This window comes from Lissotriton helveticus, chromosome 10 (genome assembly GCF_964261635.1).
Source record: "Lissotriton helveticus chromosome 10, aLisHel1.1, whole genome shotgun sequence".
NCBI classification, from domain to species: domain Eukaryota; kingdom Metazoa; phylum Chordata; class Amphibia; order Caudata; family Salamandridae; genus Lissotriton; species Lissotriton helveticus.
This window is the reverse complement of record NC_136071.1, coordinates 854,362,312-854,381,436: the sequence shown is the minus strand read 5'-3', so window position 1 is coordinate 854,381,436 and position 19,125 is coordinate 854,362,312. Positions and strand designations below refer to the sequence as shown.

At 48.2% G+C, this 19,125-nt stretch overlaps 1 protein-coding gene and 1 long non-coding RNA gene across 2 annotated transcripts in view; one reads left to right on the top strand and one right to left on the bottom strand.

The window, feature by feature from the left end:
* Positions 1 to 738, bottom strand: part of LOC144784581 (uncharacterized) — a 46,060-nt gene extending 45,322 nt beyond the window's left edge. Inside the window, exons 1-2 of the long non-coding RNA XR_013601683.1 lie at positions 607 to 738; positions 307 to 382 (exon numbers count right to left, since the gene is read on the bottom strand). This is a non-coding gene — a long non-coding RNA (uncharacterized LOC144784581). The remainder of the gene's footprint in view (positions 1 to 306; positions 383 to 606) is intronic.
* A 1,433-nt stretch (positions 739 to 2,171) lies between these two features.
* HOXA1 (homeobox A1) lies at positions 2,172 to 5,080 on the top strand. Its single transcript, XM_078664381.1, has 2 exons — positions 2,172 to 2,835; positions 3,701 to 5,080. The coding sequence occupies exons 1-2, from the start codon at positions 2,244 to 2,246 to the stop codon at positions 4,057 to 4,059; spliced, it is 951 nt and encodes a 316-aa protein (XP_078520507.1). The 5' UTR covers positions 2,172 to 2,243; the 3' UTR covers positions 4,060 to 5,080.
* The last annotated feature ends 14,045 nt before the right edge of the window (positions 5,081 to 19,125 follow it).

Below are 19,125 nucleotides of genomic sequence, written 5' to 3'. Positions count from 1 at the left end.
TGTAATCTTTTAATGTGTAATGTTTCTCATTATGTTTCATTTCTGTTCCTATTGTGAAGCGCTCTGACGCCTTCGGGTAAAGTCCGCGCTATATAAAAATGCATAAATAAATAAATAAATAAAAAATATCAGTGGGACAGAGTACCTCACCTGGAAGAAGACTGTTCTACACTAAATTGCACACATAGTGCCAGGGTGATGTGCTGCGCTTCTGGGAGCTACAATCGCTGGGACAGAGAGCTTCGCCAGAAAAAAAAAAACATGTATTTCACACAATACTGAAATCATTGGTTCTGGGCACCTTACCTGGAAGGACCCTCTCCTCGTACATCATTCCAAACACTGACGTATGGCGGGTCTCCTACAGGACGGGGAGCTCAGTCTGGAATGCAAATAAAATGTACTTGGCAACAAGTTGCAGCCTCTGCTTTGCACAGACTTGCAAACATGGAGTATATCACCCTCAGGAAGTGCCCGTCACTCTGCTCTGAGCAGAAGTTCAAATAAAGTGGCAAAGTGTGTCAGTGCACGATGCCATGGGGCAGTGCTACAGCCACTGGTGCAAGAAGGTCCCTTAAAAAGGCATCTTTTTGCTGGACTGCATACCTCGAAGTTTCCTGTCTTGCGTGGGTTTAATCTCAGCTCCGCGTGTTTCTTTGCACGTTGACCTGATTGCCCCTTTCAGGCGCATCCTCCACCGCTGCTCAGCCTCACACCCCTCTGACGACTCGAGCTGAAGGCTCTCTTGTGCATACACGGAAACACAGCGTGTCCGTGGGTATACGGTGGTGCTGTTGAGCCCCACCCCTGCCATGTTTCCAGGAGTTGTAATACACGGGCGCCCCCAGTGGTGGCCTGCGGTACTGCTGGCTGACACGCCTCCCCGCCTCAGTGGGACTCGCCTTTGTTGTGAGTTCAGAGGCTGCACGTGAGCGGGTTCAGTGGGACTGGAGGAGGTTACTCAGCACATGACTTCGGGAGAAACATGTAGTCTGTTTCCCAGCCCCGATCAGTAGTGACGCAGCAGGCTCGTGTGCCCTACGTACGGGACCGGACTCGGGATTAAAGGGCGCAGCGGCATCTTGATCGGAAATGCTCCACCTTTCCTCCTATTATCCCCTGCCCACGTTTACTGCTGCCACCCTCCCTCGCCCCCGCGCCGGAGAGGGGGTGGGCGCCACCACAGACCCTGTGGGGCACCCCGGCAGGCACCCGTCAGAATCTGCACCCTAGTTCCAAAATGACACCCACCAAAGCCTCTAACCAGTTTTGGGTCCTACGTAAATGCCTTAATGTGGCCAGGTGACATGCACACAGTGCATAACCTTGCATAGCAGAGCAAGGCATACTATGGCACACAGAGCATAATGTAGCGTAGGCAGGCATTGGGTAACACACCACTACATAACACGACACATTAAAATAGTATAGCCAGAAGCAGCATAGCGTAGAGTAACATAACATAACATAGGTAGCCTACCATAGCATGCACTAGACACATAGAGTGGCATAACAACAGAGCATATTATAACGTAATACATTTCATAGCATAACACATCAAACTGGTGCAACAGCATAAAATAAGGGTAAGGAACATAGCATTAAGGAACGCAAAGCACAACACGATACCAAACCACAACAGTGATGGGGCTGTTGAAATCAATGGGCACAGCTATAAAATAAGGTACACATTCTTACGCAGCTTCCGCCTCGCCGGCTGTGTACTGTGCGTAGACTGCTAGTGGAATTAAACGCTTCAGGAAATGAGCACAGATGGGGGAGCGGGTCCGAGCTGTAAAGCGCTTGATCGCGGTTCGGCGCTATGTAGGTAAGATGCAATAGAAGGGGGAAGCTTACCCTGGAGACCGCAGCGGAGATGTCTCTCTCGTGTTCCTAAGACCTCGCAGGAGCCCGGAGCCGCCACAGGCTGCAGCTCTGTGCGTCTCGCAGGCTCCCCTGCGCGCACAGGCTGTCTCGGGGCTGCGGGCGCGTCACCTGGACGGAAGAGCCTTTGGAATTTAAATGCCACCGAGGGAGGCGATCCATCAAAGCAGAAACCAGCCCTCCCGAGGAGCGCTGCCATTGGCTCCCCCGGGTCACGTGACCTCGGGTTCACTGTACATTCATATCATTTCCCCCCTATCTGTACGCCCGATGGAGGAAGTGGAAAAGTTGGCAGGGCCGGCAGGACTCGTGCGCAGCAGGTCACTCTGGTGATAGGCAGACCCCTGGACCATGCGAAGATGAGCTCTTTCCTGGAGTACCCCGCACACCTCGGCTCGGACACCGCCTCCTGCCCCTCGAGGTCCTACCACCCTCCTGACCATGGCATTGCCCCCTTCCAGTCCTGCGCGGTGACCGCCAGCAGCTGCAGCCGGGAGGACCGCTACATGGTGGGCAGGGGCGTGCAGCTGGGCGCCCCGCACCACCACCAACAGACTGGCACCTACCAGCACCACCACGGCAGCCTGGGCATGTCCTACCCGCACCACAGCTGCGCCTCTGCCTACGGCGCGCAGGGGTTCGGCGCAGCCTACAGCCACTACCCCCTCGGGCAGGAGGCGGATGTGAGCGGGGGGTACCACCAGGTGTACACGGGCAGCCTGTCCTCGGCCGTGGTGCAGCACCACCCCCACCAGGGTGGCTACGGCGGGGGAGCCCCTGCTCACTACTTGCACCATGCCTACGCGGGAGACCAGACCCTGGCACCCTACGCAGACCACTTGTCCCCGCTTCACCCTGGCCACCAGGACGCCTGCCTCTCCCCTGCAGACACCTCGCCCCCAGCGCAGACCTTCGACTGGATGAAAGTCAAGCGGAATCCACCCAAAACAGGTGGGTCTCACCTCTCATTTCCACCTCTTGTAAAGTTGTAGGTGTGTTTGTGTGTTAGAGAGAGTGTGCGTATGGGTGTCCGCGGTGTGTATGGATTTCATTGTGTGTGCGTTGATACCTGTGTTTCTATGTGTGTGTAAGAGAGAGTTGTTTATGGGTGTGTATGGCTACCATTGTGAAGGCGTTGGTGCCTGTGTTTCTATGTAAGAGAGTCGTTTATAGGTACCTGTGGGTGTGTATGGCTATCATTGTGTATGCGTTGTTGCTTGTGTGAGTGTGTGTGTCTCCCTGCCCTCCCCCGGCTTAATAACACATATGTAAATCATAGTATACTGCTATAATGTTTTGCTCAGTCACTTTTTTGTAAAACCCTCTGACGGACGGCTTGCACGCGCCTACATGACATCACTACACACATGGTTTGAGATGTAGTGGTCTGTCACTCAGGAATGCGGAGCTGTAGAGCTGCCTCGTGGTAGAAGTCTTTGCATTCAGGCATGTTGGCGCTGCAGTTTTGCTTTTCCTGTTTGAGGCCCCGCACTGCTAGGTTTTTAATGTAAAAAAACAAACGACACACAAAAACATGGGAGGGAGCATCCCCCTCACTCATCCTCTTATATGTAGCCGGCGCAGGTCTCTGGGGAGAGCCGCATTTCATTTGCACACCATCATGAAGCCATTCACCTGTTGGGCGCTCGAACGTCTGTCTTCTGTGTCTATGCTCTCTACAGCAGCCTGCAGTGGCGCCCAATGTATTGCAATGTAGCATTCATATAGCGCTTACTACCCGTAGGTGGGGCGCCGAAGCGCTTAAAAGTGAGCAGGCTGACACCCTTGTGACCGTGCTTGTTGTGTTTTTCCCCAGGTAAAGCCGGAGAGTACGGGTACGGAGGGCAGCCCAACACCGTACGGACCAACTTCACCACCAAGCAGCTCACTGAGCTGGAGAAAGAGTTCCACTTCAACAAGTACCTGACGCGGGCCCGGCGGGTGGAGATCGCCGCCTCCCTGCAGCTCAACGAGACGCAGGTGAAGATCTGGTTCCAGAACCGGCGCATGAAGCAGAAGAAGCGGGAGAAGGAAGGCCTGCTGCCCGGCTCCCCCGGCACCTCCCCGGGCAGCGAGGAGAAGGCCTGCGACGACTCGTCGGAGAAGTCCCACTCGTCACCCTGCACCCCCTCCCCCGCCTCGTCCCTCTCAGACAGCCTGGCTACCTCAAACTAGGGTCCCTCAGACCACCCTCCACATCCCACGAACTCGACTTCCAAAACTTTTGGCGAACACTTTTGAGTTCGGACTGTCAATCAGTACTTTAGCGTTCTGTTCCTTTTCGGTCGAAGCCCATTTGATCGAATGCACAATCTGACTTTAATGCCCAAAGATTCACCAATCCGCCATCATGGTACCATTGTGGTAATGCTGCTGAAGGAATGTGCAGGTTTATGTTCTAATATCTCCTTTTGGTTCAATTACGTGAACTTTCAGGACACCTGAATGGTGCAACACCCCCTACCAAAAAAACTCAACTTATCACATACTGAGAACAGCACAGCACCTGTGGAGAGCTGCACTATGTAGGAGTGTTTACACGAGCTGTATAAAGTCCTAGATTTAAGTTAATGTATTCTATATCCTGTGTGTATGAGATTATTGACTGTAAATACTTTTTGTCGAAGAGATTTTATCTTTTTACAGATTTTCTAGAATTGTGTCGAAACAGGGTGGCGCTGCCCCGAGAGCCGATGGACGTTTTATAGGTCAGAGCTGACCAGAGCAGACCCTTTCCAGATATACCTCAGACGTTATTTAGCACAATTAGACCAACTGAGAAAAAAATGTTTGCACTGTTTTTTTGTAAAGTACAACTGGCTGTGTGTGGCTTGCTCGCCACTCCTAACACATGGACTGTGTCACGAAGGGGATTACTGTAGTTAACGTATGTGTGTGTAACGCACAGTTTGTTACCAGACCCTTTCTCCAACTAAAAGGTATATTTCCTTCTAAAAACTAAGACTGTGGTTATGATAGTCGGTTGAATGTCTATTTGACGTCGCTGTTTTGTGTATTCCTTTGCATGCTGCACAGTGATTGAGTGGCTTATGTAAACTGAGTTTTATCAGTTGCCATTTACTTTTCCAGTCATTGTTTCTGTACAATCACCTCAAGCCCTGGAGTTCTGAAGGGGGGCCTCCGGGCACGAGTTTACGGGTCCTCAGATAGAAAAAAATAAACGCATTTAAGTTTAGTTCCTCCGTGTTTACCCTTTTTTTTTAAATCACGCTGGTGGTTTGCTGCTAAGAGCTTTTCTCTTCAGAGATCACTTCCTTGTTGATATCGGGTCTGCTTGTACCCGATTGGGGGGGGGGGGTTCTATGCCAGGTGTCGTCACGTTTGTGAGGTGTTGGTTATAAACTGGGCATCGCCAAAGTACGAGCTATCTCGAGAAGGCCAGGGTGCCCCATCCAGGGAGGTTTGTCCCGGGTCAAGTGCTAACCTTTTCACCCCGACTAGAATGTTGACATAAACAGAGGGCCCTCAAAGCAGAAACTGTCTTCAGCCTGTCTGTCCTCACCTCGCCGCTCTGGCAGCTTGGAACATTCCCGTGTAATTACTGGGAGGGTCTGCTCGGGGAACCGTCCAAAGGACACCAGTTGGGGGTGGTGGGGGAGTTAGAGTATCGTGGTTGTTTAACCCCTTCTTTCAAGAGCTGTGGGGCCAGAGAAACTGTAGAGAGAACTCAGGCCCCTTGTCCTTTTAAAGGGGCCCTCCAGTGAAAAATGGGTCAAAATGTCTCACGTCACTACCATAGCACAACAAACCATTGTATCCCTTGGTGGTTGCAGCTGAAGGAGATCGGGGCAAGAGAAACTGGGAAGTTGTGTACATATGTGCAATAAATGCGAATCCCAGAACGCCATTTTCAAGGGTGTCAGATTATAAAATCATGTCTTACAGTGCGACGCATGAGAACCCCTTCCTTTTTACAGGCACATAACACCCTGTTACATATACACGTCCCTCGGCAGGAGAGGCCTGGGGCAAGAGGGCGACGTGGGAAACGCAAACTCGAGCGAGAACCGACCCTGGCAACGGAAGAAAGTAAACAGGCAGCGCTTTTCAGCACAAACTAAGTTATAAGCCACAGGTGACACGCCGTCACTATGCACTGGACCGTAGCAGGGGCCGGGTGAGCACCGCAGCGGGCACACGTGACAGCTTCCCACAGCACTGCGTAATATTGGCACCTGCACTGTGTGGCGCTTAAGAACGGTAGAAGCGCTTTAAGAAGCGCTACACAAAACATGCTGCTTTAATATTGTTTTTACAGCTATACCAGTGACCAATGACAGAAAGCATGCAGAGCTCCAGCGATACAACAAAAAGTAACTGCCTCAAAAGTACCTATTTCACCCGCTACATCACTAGCACTACAGGCTCACCGGAAGCTGCGCGCAGGGGGCCTTTAACGTGAATTGGGGCCCTACATACAGAGTGTCCATGTATCAGCCATTATACTGAGACATGGTGGCCAAATTGAGAACGATGGTCCTGCACCTCTGGCCGTCCCCCGCCCCTACTCCCCGTAGGTCTAAAGTGGGCTTCAAAGCACATGGGACACATTTCATACCCACGGTGCGTTTCCCTCCTCTTTTGTTTATTGGTGTGAGATGCGCACATCAAAGCGCGTGACTCCCTCCACATGCTTCGAAGGGCGGAGCCGCATCTGTATTTCAAGGGCCCGATTTCAATGTTTTAACATCACAAAACCCTGACACCACCTTGATCTCCGGCCGACCCCACCACAGACTGTGCTGAGTATTGGGTTTGGTAGGGGAAAATTGCATCTTAAATTGCATTTATGCAGTACTTACCACTCATAACAAGGCATAAAGAAATACACGAAAACCCAAAAAACTGCGGCGGAAGCGGCAGTCCAAGAAATACATTACATTTTGTTAAACAAATGAACCGGGCTTTTCAAACAATGTGAAAACCGTGAATATTAAAAATGTACTAAGACCTGGGGCCATTACACTAATTATGATAATAAACCACTTGTATATACATTTAACAGATAAATGACACATTTAGTTACTCGTCAGTAGTCTACGCTTCCGTTTCATTTTTACTAAACTAATTACCACTGAAGTATCGCAATTAATAAGACAACCCTCGTTTTTTGCACCCAATGTTGTTTTGCAATTTTACTTCACTTTCTACTTCCTGGAACAGATCTCACTGCCCTGTGAGTCAACAGATAACTATAGCGCCCCTCTCTCCAGTTCATGCGTCTTCCCTTCCGTCTCCATGTCTCCCAACCTACACTTGCGGAAACATTGTGTTTTATAGTGAATATGAGTTCGATTCGTTTCGAATGCAAGTGTCGTTGTTTCTAGGCACAATATTTCGAAATATTTGAAAAACGAAATTTAAAGCTGAATCGAATACAGCTGCCTGTCAGGATAATAATTAGTTCTAAGAGTCAGTAGTGAATTACTTTGAAAGTTAAAAAGGCATTTACTTGTACGTATAGGATCGAAGGTCAGGACTGAAAGATCACATATTTGAGAAAAGTAACTTAATACGATTATATGTTTCAGGCAACAATGCAGCCTGTCTATTGAACTGATCAAACGATAGATAGATCGATTGATAGAAGTGGGTTTAGGCAGGTCAAGAGACTTCCACTAACTTCGTGTAATACCAGCTGTGGTTATGGGCGCCTGCAGTACAGTTTTATATGAAAAGGGCCACGACCTACGCATGCACCACGCACTTATGGGAAACGAGCAGATCAGTGTAGGGGTCCCAGGAGAGGACAAAACAGCCTCCACAGCCCCTAGGAGCCAGAAGCCTGGTTGGGTTAGTCCCTGGGGGAAGGGCGGGGGCGGATGTAAAATCTACCATTTGGTCTGAAGTTATACTTGGATCTGTGTGTGTGTGGAGGGGGGGGGGGGCGCCGCGGAATTTCCATCCACTAAAATTATTACCACAACCCTCACAATGCATTGGTGCCCTCTCTTTCCACTACGAAGTGTACTCTGTTCGGCGAATGACGTCACAGCAGACCTCAAAGCGAAACCAGGCATCATCACACAAAGGGGCATTCTGGAATGCTTATTGTCAGTGATTGCTGGTGACGCCACCCCCGCCAATTTCCGTAACACATATTTAGTCCGCGCCTTCTTTTTTTTCTCCATATTTTAGTCTCAGCAGGCAGCTGGGAAAAAAATACCCCCATCCAGGAAGACCTGAAGAACTGTTACTATGTATGTCACATTACTTCACACACATGTCTCAGTGTAGAGTCGACAGACCGCCCCAGCCCCCCCCCCCCCCATCCCCCTCGTTGTAAATGCCACACCGTGTTTCCTCTATTGTTGAATGCTGGTACGGACCCTGCATCTCGGAATACACCAACGCATCGTACAACAGAGGGGGGTTCCGAAATCCTTGCTGGTGCTCACTCAGGCTGGGACTGAGATGCCTGGGTTGTTCTTTTCAGTGGAAGGGCGCGTTAGTAGAGGAGGCCTCAAAACCAACCAGACACATTAAAAGCAGGGGACGTTCTGGACTAAGAAGACCCCTCTTTAGATATTTCCACCGGGGGAACCCTTTAAAATGTTACAGTGTCACAGAAGGCCTCGGAGCAGAACCAGATACAATCAAGCAAAATAACATCCTAGAATGATGTGACTGTGACCCAGTATTGGATGAAGAGCGCTAGACCTGCTGTCTTCACTGGGTAGGCCCTTTAAAATAGTCGTCTGGTGAAACACATCACAAGAGGCCTCAAAAGCTAACCAGACATATTTAAAAAAAACAAGAGGCCTCAAAAGCTAACCAGATATATTTAAAATAAAGGGCATGTCCGAGTTCTTATTGGCGAGGCATCCAGGGTAAAGAGAAATGTGTCTTTTTTTTCTTTACAGTAGATGGATCCTTCAAAGTCATCCTTTGATGAAAGATGTTAAAATAGATCCCGGTGCCCAACCAGAAGCCCACAAAGGACCCTTCACTACTTAATGTAACACCTCTGAAAGCTCATCTAATGATAATACTGGAATGGGCTTCAAAACGTAGCCAGGCATACTCCAGAGAAAGGGCCTTCCCAAAGCCATGCTGTCGGTGATTCAGGTTTGGATGGATATAGGATTGGGGGAAAGGCTGTTTTTTCCCTTTTTCTTTCCACTAGGTGGACCCTTAAGAGAATTAGGCATTAATAGCCACCGAAAGACACATTCTGGACTGGGGTCCTTGGTTGTTTATCTAAAATCAGGCATGATGGATTTTTTCACTAGAGGTTGCACTTAAATGGTCACTCACTAAATAGTGCCAAAGGAGGCTTCACATGTGAAACCGGCTTTATGAAGCAAGGGCGCATTCTGGAATTTTTATTTTAGTGACAACGCAGGACTGGCAACCTAGATATTTAGTAGTTTTGCTTTTCACCGGCCGTCTCAGTTAAAAAGTTGTGCTCCAACTTTCTGCCGCAGGTTCGTCTCTTGTGCTCTCCGAGTGCTTACTGTGCCTGCTCACCTTCACAGTCCACCCCTTCGGCCCATCGAGGGGCTCGGCTGTCCCCCTCGGGGGCAATCAGATTGAAAGCGATCAATATTTACTCAGTCTGAAAGGGCTGTTGAAAAGGCAGCTAGCAACAAACTGCTCGGCAGCGCAGCCCCCCCGTCTAATCTCGGGTTCACGCAGAGTTCATGCCGAGTGACGCTGGTGACCCCGCGGCTCGCGCCCAGTCCCGGGCTGAGAGCTGCGGTCCCAGGACCCAGGCGCGCGCGTTTCTCACACTCTGCAGCACGCTTCTGTAAACACGCGGCCCGGGGATTTCTGCAGCAAGGGAAACTATGTGCTCACTGTACTCTCTCTGTTGTGTGACTTCTGCCTTTCACTTTAGGTGGAATTGACAAAACATATGTTTTTTTTTTCTCGTTCGAATAGTTGTGCGTTTTAAAGGAAGTCACAATAAGCAGAAACATGTTTTATTTTATTGATTTCACTACTTCAGTAACATACTTACAGATCACTATGATTTTTTAAACACCTCTGAATGCAAATCACGTTTTATTTTGATTTGATAACACCGTACGTAGCAATACATATCTCTCATTCAGGGTGACGTGGAATTATGTTGTTTTCGGGTCGTGATGTTTTATGGCGCCAATAAAATGTATTTGTTTAAAAAAACGTTAAAAGTCAGCAATATCGATATATTATCGATTGCGTCGACCCTGCTCAGCCCATAAATATTAATGACACTCGCAGTACATTCATTAGTTTCTAAACTCAAGATTGCAACTGGCTGCGTTTATAAAATAAAGAAGAGAAGCTCGCGAAAGCTACATTTATATAATACGTGTAAACTTAATTTTGTGTCTCAAGGTTCATTATTCGAACCTGAGTTGTTAGACGCAAATTCAAACTGACCATCAAAAAGTAACTGATTTTGTTGCTAATTCCTGCAATCCTCCTCGGGTCAAAGTTCGTGCAAATTCCGGCATACATGAATACAGAATGCGAATTTATTAGCGCTTCTCTAATTGCGCGTCACATTGGCGGGTAACACCGCGCATATATCTGCTCTCAAACGGATACATATCGATGTCCGCCATGCTGTCTCCGAGATGCCAAACCAGACTATTTTGTTTTTGTCAATTAAAGAAGCTGAAAATAAGAGGAAATAAAAACCGCTCATTTTTTTCACACTGTTGCAGAAAAAAACGTGTATTTGAGTTTTTTAATCAGATCTGTACACTTGCTGACTATAGCATACATCATGTGTACATTACTCCATTCGTTTCCATTTGATAGGCACATACAATTAAAATTAGCTGGAGATATCCGTGCTATATTAAGCCACACCTTTATGTGGAAAAGGGCGTGTTATATCGATTATTCTGTTCCGCACACCAGTGGGGGGGGGGGGGGGGGGGGGGGGGGGTACGAAGTTGTCTGTTTTGCAAATTATAAATGCTGATTCTTGTAAACAATGGTATAACACAGTGTTATTATTCCCGCCGTTGCAGTTTGTGTCACCACCCATGAATACTGAAGAGCACCACACTACCTACAAAGCCAGTTTATCACTTTAAAGCTCACCGCCGCTTCTTGACCTCGTGTTGGGGGTCGCAAGTAAATATACTTAAACATATAGGGGAAGAGTCAAGCCCTTGGCCAGAGCGAGAGTGCGATCTTCAGCAGATACTGAAATAGATTTTAAATATTTACATACTAGAATTTACAGTGCTTGCTAATGCGCTACGATAATGTATCCAATAACACTAAATGCACTTAAACATTGCAGATGTTAAGTTTAAAAAGTCCTGCCTCTTTTCAATTTTAATCACAGCACCATTTTTCAATCGGACTGTTTCCACCGCACGCAGATTTTACTTTATTCACTCAGCACCTTCTCAAACGTTACGTTTCTTTCTAGCGATAGCTGCGCCTCCAGTTGGTGACTTCCAGCCCGCCCTTTCCCGGGGCGTTTGGTTCGAGGCGCGCTCGGCCTGTTTAAAGATACTCTGCATTTCAAAGGGGGGGTTCCCTTCTAAGTGTGAGCGGTGTAAAGATCACAGGCCGGCAGGAGGATAAGCGCCATCCTGCCCCCAGCTGCGGCAAAACCCCGGATTACACGATCCCAGCTCGGGGCCCCCTTTGAACTGCTGCGTCAAAGCGCTAAACCCTACACGGGGGAAGAGGTCGGGTTCATCGCGGGGTGAGGTGGGCCGGGCCGGCAGTGCGCAGCAACTGGTACTACATGGGTGGGAGGGGGGCGTCCAGTAGGACCGGATCTGCGCGTTTTACTGGCATATTGACTTCCCACCCCCAGCATGGGTGTACTGTACCCATGGGGGGTGGGGTTGAATAACAATTATTTTCACATTTTTTCAGGTTTTATATGGCTCAGTCTACATTAGGCTGGTGACAACGGAGAGAAACCTAACGATATCAAAATGCGCCTTCACACGGTGAAATCCCCCATCAATATCAACATGCACATTCACACGGTGAAACTTAAAAGGATACAATGGGCCACTCAGATCAATATCAAAGCGCTTTACAATTGGCAGAGGAAGATCTGCTTTGCGAGATGCGCACCAGTATGGAAAAATGGATATATAAAAACAGTAAATAAACACTCCCTTTCATAGAAATAGAATTTATGGCTACAGGTAGGGCCAATGGAATGATGTAATCGTGCAGCCGCAGCGTTTTCCTCATATTTATGGTTGTGTCCCATTTGCCACACAATCCACCGTCATCTGCACATCCTGCAGATTTTAACCAAAACAAGGTTTATAGCTAAAGCAGATCAAAAGTTACTAAAACTCAGCAACCAGTGTTGTGGGCAGGGAAAGGCTCTTTACACAGGCTGAGTGGGCAGCTTTCTGTTACTTAATGTGATGTTTGTGTGTTACACTGGTGGTAAAGAGATGAAACATTTTACCAGACAGTGTTAAAATGTGTAAAAATGACAAAATAAAGAAGTAACACCAGACATGCCAACCCTCCCGATTCAGGCGTGAGACTACCGATTTGAAGGCTAGTCTCCCGCCTCCCGATTCCTGCAAACAAAAACCCGATTACTCTGGGTTTGTTGACAGGGCTTAGTATTGTGTGAAGTGCTAATTTTTCCAGCAATAGTGAAAGTGGCCATGCAGGGGCTCGCGATGGGGTGAAAAAACAACAAAGGGTCATTTACAAGGCAATAGTCTTTTGAAGACCTGTGAAGTAGGGGGGGGGCGTGTGTGTGCACAGGAAGCTGTTTTCGGCTGGGTGTCACACAGGGGGGTGGGGGTGGGGCGGGGGGGACAACACTTGCATCACCCTCTCTGCCTGCCATTGCATTGCGCTCCATGCTTGTAAAAGGTAAGAAAAAAAACGTACATTTGTGTTTCAAATTGTCCAATCCTGCAGCAACACACTTCCAAAGCCCATACACGCCAGTAACCCAATTTGAAGCCCCATTCTCCCGATTTTTAAAAAAAAATCTCCCTCTTTGCTCTTCTGAAATGTTGGCATGTATGAGTAACACTATTAAAAAAAACCTTCATCCGACATCAGTAATGGCCTTTGTTGTTGACATTATGCACCCTATTGTCCACCAGCACCATTTCAGCACTAAAACCAGCTCTGCAGCAGCTCTCGCTTCAGCACCAAAGACAGCCAGGACAACTCTACACACGGCTTCTAGTGCCAGATAAAATCAAACTGACTGTCGTGGCTTGGTACAGGGACCTACATTACCTTTATCCTCCTTGGGTTCCACGCAATTCGGCCTGCAAGTGACCGATTGTCAGTGTCACTTTTTCGCACTGACTGCAATATGAAAGTTGTGAAGTAGTGAATTGCTTTGATTTATGTTTTCTTCTATAATCCACAACCCTGTTTATAAGTATTTGATCTTGTTTATTTTGTTGCCCTAATTAACATAAAAATCTGTTTTATTTTTATAAATTGGTGTTGGATTTCTGTCGAGTTGTGTCAATTACTTATTGTCCATGTTGGTACTCTGAAATGCTCCTCTAGGAAAGCCTGGCTGCTCTTTGCCACTCTACCAGGACTGAGCTATGGATTTATTATTGTGGTTCGAAGTACCATTTTAGGGTTTGTGAGAGTATTGCATGGTGAAGCCAAACCAGCATCACCACATAATACGCCACCTTCCTATATTGGTGTTACAGCTGTGGGGGTCCTGAACTTGTGTTTCCCAGTACCACTTGGTCTTAAGTGACTTTTGCAACAGAAATCTGCTAAATTGACTTTCGTCTCAAAATGTATATATTTTTTAAATTGGAATTCCAGGGCCCTGTGTAGATCCACATTCCAATAGTACACAACAAAGGCTTAGGTAAGTTAGGACAAGGTTTAACATTTTTTGTTACATTTTAAAAAGGTCCCAACTTTCAAGTAAAAAGTTAGACACAATAGAGGCTGGTGAGACTCACACCTTGTCCGTCACCCCAGCCCTGAGGATCAGTGATCTGAGGGTTTTGTGCAACGCAAGCAGCATTAGCTATAAAGTTAAAGCTAAAAATGAGGAATTTTAAAAAGCCCTTATCCCCTATGAAAAGGAAATACTAGAGAGGGATGGCCATTCCTCAGAAGAAGACACTGAAGAGGGTGAGAATGAGGCCCTCACCCAAATTGATGATGATGAGGAAGAAGGTAAAGACCAACACTCTCCACCCTCTCCCAGACCTCCTTCACCAGTGGGTAGTGACAGGAGTCACTCTAGCAGACTCCCTACTGGTAAGGTAGTAGAAAGCCTTTAGGAAGCTTGATCTCTTCTCACCATAGGTGAGAAAACTTGAACTCGAGGAAAGGAGACTAGCCCTTGAAGAAAGAAGGATCAAGATGGATTTGAAGATCTAAGATGGCTGCATCAATTTTAGTAGGGAGAAGGAGGAATCTTTTGACCCTACGATCCCTAAAGGGATTGTCCCAAAGTTTAGTGATGGTGGTGCCTTTGACAGGGCCTACAAAATGAGGAATATAGGCCACCAGAACTGGGGCTCTCTACTGTGAGAGTTATTCTCAGTGAAGGGCAGAGCCAGACGTCTGACCCTTAATGCAGATCTGGCTGAGTCCTATCAGCATATGAAGAAGACCTTGACAGAAGGATTTGGACTCACCACAGAGGAATACAGATTGAAGATTAGGGATACCCATAATGGTCAAAAACAACCATGGGTGGACTTTGTGGACTCTTCAGTAAAAGCACTAGAAGGCTGGATAAAAGGAAATTAAGTGGACGCTTTTGATGGGCGTTATAATTTAATTATGAAGGAGCACATTTTAACAAATTGTACCACAGAGAAATCGTATCATTAGTTGGTGGGTTCCAAGTTGTCTTCCCCCAGAGAGCTGGGGAGGGTAGTGGACAAATGGGTCAGGACCAGGGTGTCCAGAAAGACCCAGGATGGGAGCAACAAGAAAAAGGGTGCCCTGACATCCCAGCAGGGGAAAGAGGTGAGCAACAACAACAATTAAACAGAAGGACTTCTCTAAATGCCCCTAAAATTCTCCTCAGGAGGATGGGTCCGAGACAGCTCCTCAAAGGCAAGACTATCAGGGTGAGAACTGGGACCCAGCAAAGGCTTCTGGGGTAGGTCATCACTGTTGTCAGCCAGGAGGTAAAAGAGGAGATGCAGCATGCTCCAAAACACCCCCCAGTGGTGAACGATCCAAGGAATTGTCTAGCATAGAAGTGGGGGTGGAAGTGCTCTCTGTAGAGGCCAGAGGATGCTGTAAGGCTACTTTAGTTTCCCTGGGTGGGGCAGATATTGAAGGCCTGGCTGTTTTACCTCCAAGACAAAGGCCTAAAATCAATAGGACTGAGGTAGAGACACTGAGGAATACAGGGGCCAGTGTCACTATGGTGGCTGCTAGTCTGGTTTCTCCAGACCACATGATATCTGGTGTAAGTCAGAAAGGTACCAATGTTGACAACAAGACCAAGCTCCACCCAATGGCATTGGTAAGCTTAGAGGGGGGAGGGATTACCAGTCCAACAAAGGTGGTTGTGTCCCCTGCCATCCCAGTGGAGTGTTTGTTGGGAAATTATCTGGAGACTTCTGCTTGGGCAGAAGTTGAAAGAAAGGCTCCTGCAGTGGGTGTGTGTTACCACAAGAGCACAGAGTGCAGGGCAGAGTGCAAGATTATGTAAATTGCCAATAATACTATCTCATGGTACCCGAACAACACTCTTTTCTGGGTGACTTCATTAAGACCCCTAGACCATTGAGTCCCCAATTATTAGTAACCCGGCAAATATACCAGATTCCGACCCCCCACCCCGAGTTACTAGTGGGAACAATCCAGCCCATTACAATTTGGAACCTTTAGGGTCCATTAACAAATTAGGAATTGATAACAGAATCTGAAATTCTAGTTCGATTCACCAGTAATTCCTCATTTTGGGCCAGGTTTTCACCTGGAGATTTTGACTTCCTGTAGCAGCCAAAATATTTTGGTAAACATTAAGAGATCCACGTTTTTCCTGCCGATGTCATTCCGATCGAGCTGGTTTCTTCAAAGACTTTTCTACTCTACTTTATTTAAGGTATTAACATGTGTCTCACTCTACTACTCTTGTGCCTTTGTTTGCTTTTGTAAACAAGCATTTACAATGCAATAGGTCTCGCAGCATTAAAGTTTGAGTTATTGGCATTGTGTATGACAATGCCTTGCATAACATTTTTAGCAAACTTTGAATTGGTGAGCAGTGAGAGTGTGTGCAAGAGTATGCTGTTTTTGAAAGCAGTGTGGTAGAGAGTGCAGGAATTTGGGTGACCTGAGCAATGTGGATGATGCACCTCACGCACGGGGCTGACGCAGTTATTATTCACACAGCTCTGATGGTGCACCTTAGGCACGGGCTCACAGCTGTTATTATCACACAGCTCTGATGATGCACCTCACGCACAGTCTCACAGTTGTTATTCACACAGCTCTGATGATACACCTCACGCACGGGGCTGACGCAGTTATTATTTACACAGCTCTGATGATGCACCTCAGGCACGGGCTCACAGCTGTTATTATTCACACAGCTCTGATGATGCACCTTAGGCACGGGCTCACAGATGTTATTATTCACACAGCTCTGATGATGCACCTCACGCACGGGGCTGATGCAGTTATTATTTACACAGCTCTGATGCACCTTAGGCACGGGCTCACAGCTGTTATTATTCACACAGCTCTGATGATGCACCTCCGGCACGGGCTCACAGCTGTTATTATTCACACAGCTCTGATGATGCACCTCACGCACGGGGCTGACGCAGTTATTATTCACACAGCTCTGATGATGCACCTTAGGCACAGGCTCACAGCTGTTATTATTTACACAGCTCTGATGATGCACCTCACGCACGGGGCTGACGCAGTTATTATTTACACAGCTCTGATGCACCTTAGGCACGGGCTCACAGCTGTCATTATTCACACAGCTCTGATGATGCACCTTAGGCACGGGCTCACAGCTGTTATTATTCAAACAGATCTGATGATGCACCTCACGCACGGAGCTGACGCAGTTATCATTCACACAGCTCTGATGATGCACCTTAGGCACGGGCTCACAGCTGTTATTATTCACACAGCTCTGATGATGCACCTCACGCACGGGGCTGACACAGTTATTATTTACACAGCTCTGATGCACCTTAGGCACGGGCTCATGTCTGTTATTATTCACACAGCTCTGATGATGCACCTCCGGCACGGGCTCACATCTGTTATTATTCACACAGCTCTGATGATGCACCTCACGCACGGGGCTGACGCAGTTATTATTCACACAGCTCTGATGATGCACCTTAGGCACGGGCTCACAGCTGTTACAGTGCTTCCTTCTTTTTACTGGGGGCAACCTGGCTGGGTAAATGCAGTGAAGTTTCTCAATGTAAAAACTTTGCTGCCTCAGCTGCATGTTTACTTCGTTTCACTGTTTCAGAAATGTCCCTTTAAGTGGTTAAAAGGCTACCTAAACAAGAGCAAAGAAAATACATCTAAAAAAAAATAAATGAAGCCCCCCGAAGCCCTCTTACCACTGGTGCTGTGGTGCGCGTGACGAAAACTACCGTGGGGCGGGACTTCCGTTTCCTACTGGAAGTTCGTGCCCACAGAGTGGCTGGCCAGGAGAGGAGCAGTCAGGAGAGGAGCAGTGGTACGCGGGGCTCCCATGCCCGAGGGAGAGCCCCGCGGTGGTGGCTGAAGTCCGGAGTTTCGCCGATGAGGTGAGTGGGGCTTAGTTGTAGTGGGGGGCGGCGGGGGAGGGGGGTGTCTGTGTGCGCTCGTGTGTGTGTGTGTGCGCGCGCTCTTGTTTGTGTGCGGCGGGGGGTGGTGGTGTGTGTCTCTGTATGTGTGCGCTCGTGTGTATGCGTGCGTGTATGTGCGCTAGTGTGTGTTTGCGTGCGTGTATGTCTCTGCGTGTGTGCCTGTGTGTGTGTGTGCGCGCGCATCTCTGTGTTGTTGTGGGTGTGACTAGCCTGCCGGAATCGGAGCGCGTGGTTGTGCGCGCCACCCGTTTCAGTCACTTTAAAACGATTCCAGTTACTTTTTGGGATGTCACAGTTCTTACTAGCAATGTTCAATCTTCAAACAGTGTTAAATGCCCCTCAAACCACTTTACTGGGCCTCAGGCACTGTTTCTTCTTTTAGGGGGTAACAAGAGGCTCCAAACACGCCCTCCCTAGCTTACAGGCAAGACCTAAGGCGGGGACGCGCTGTCCGTGAGGCCTGAACACCTCTGTGCGCCTCGTACGCCGATCGGGGGACGAACCTACCGAGTCTCACGCATTCCCGCGTGAGACGCGTACTCGGGAGCGTACTTGGGAGATGATACGATTCGAAGTGAGTGTACGAGTCGTACCAGGCAGGTGCGACTCGTAGGGCGGTGCGCTTACAGTGCCCGCGCCGCCTGGCGTATGCTCAGTGACCCAGGGCGCAGGCGAGGCAGAGAGGCTGTGCGAGTCGTGATGGGGGTGAGACTCGCACAGCGCACTCTTCAGGACTTCAGGGGGCGCAAAGGGCGGTGCGGCACATCAGGTGCGGGAGATGTAGCCAGGCAAAGGCTGCTGAGGAAGAGAGCAGTCATCGGCACGCGGCGGAGACGCCGTCGCCGTGAGCGTGCGCGCGACCAAATCCGCGCGTGGCCAGCTCTTGTCGTTCCCTCTCCCATTCACAATGCTGGGCGCGTGGCCAGCTCTTGTGAGGTTTGTCGGCTGAAACGATTGCTATAGTTCTCTGGCGAGAACGCGCTTCGCGCGTCTCTAAGCCGAGACCTAAAAATGCACAATTCTGCTTCCCTCACAGAGCAATTTGCGAGCTTCAATGTTGGGCAAATGTATTTACCACAAGTACTGGTCTCTTGCCTCACAACATCAAGCTAGGTCTCTGAACTGCCAAATCCTTATTAAGCAAAAATTTCACTTTTTCAAAGTACTTTTTGGTCCTTAGAATTCCAATTACTGTCTGTTACTAAAACATGACTTTTGGCATGATTCCACTGTCTCTGTTGCTCTCTCAACATCTGAGTCATTTTGTTTTTTTTCATTCTCCTTGGACTTGGCTGGTGCTTGGTGTGCGGGCTGATCTCCTCTATCACCTTCATGGATTGATACTACAGCTACTGTATTGTTGTCTATCTCATCATGTGAATTTCACTTTAATTCCTTTGCTTCACTTATACCTTTGGCATTTTTCATTATCTATCACCCGCCTGACCACTTACCTCGTTTATCAATACAATTCTCTTCTCTTTCC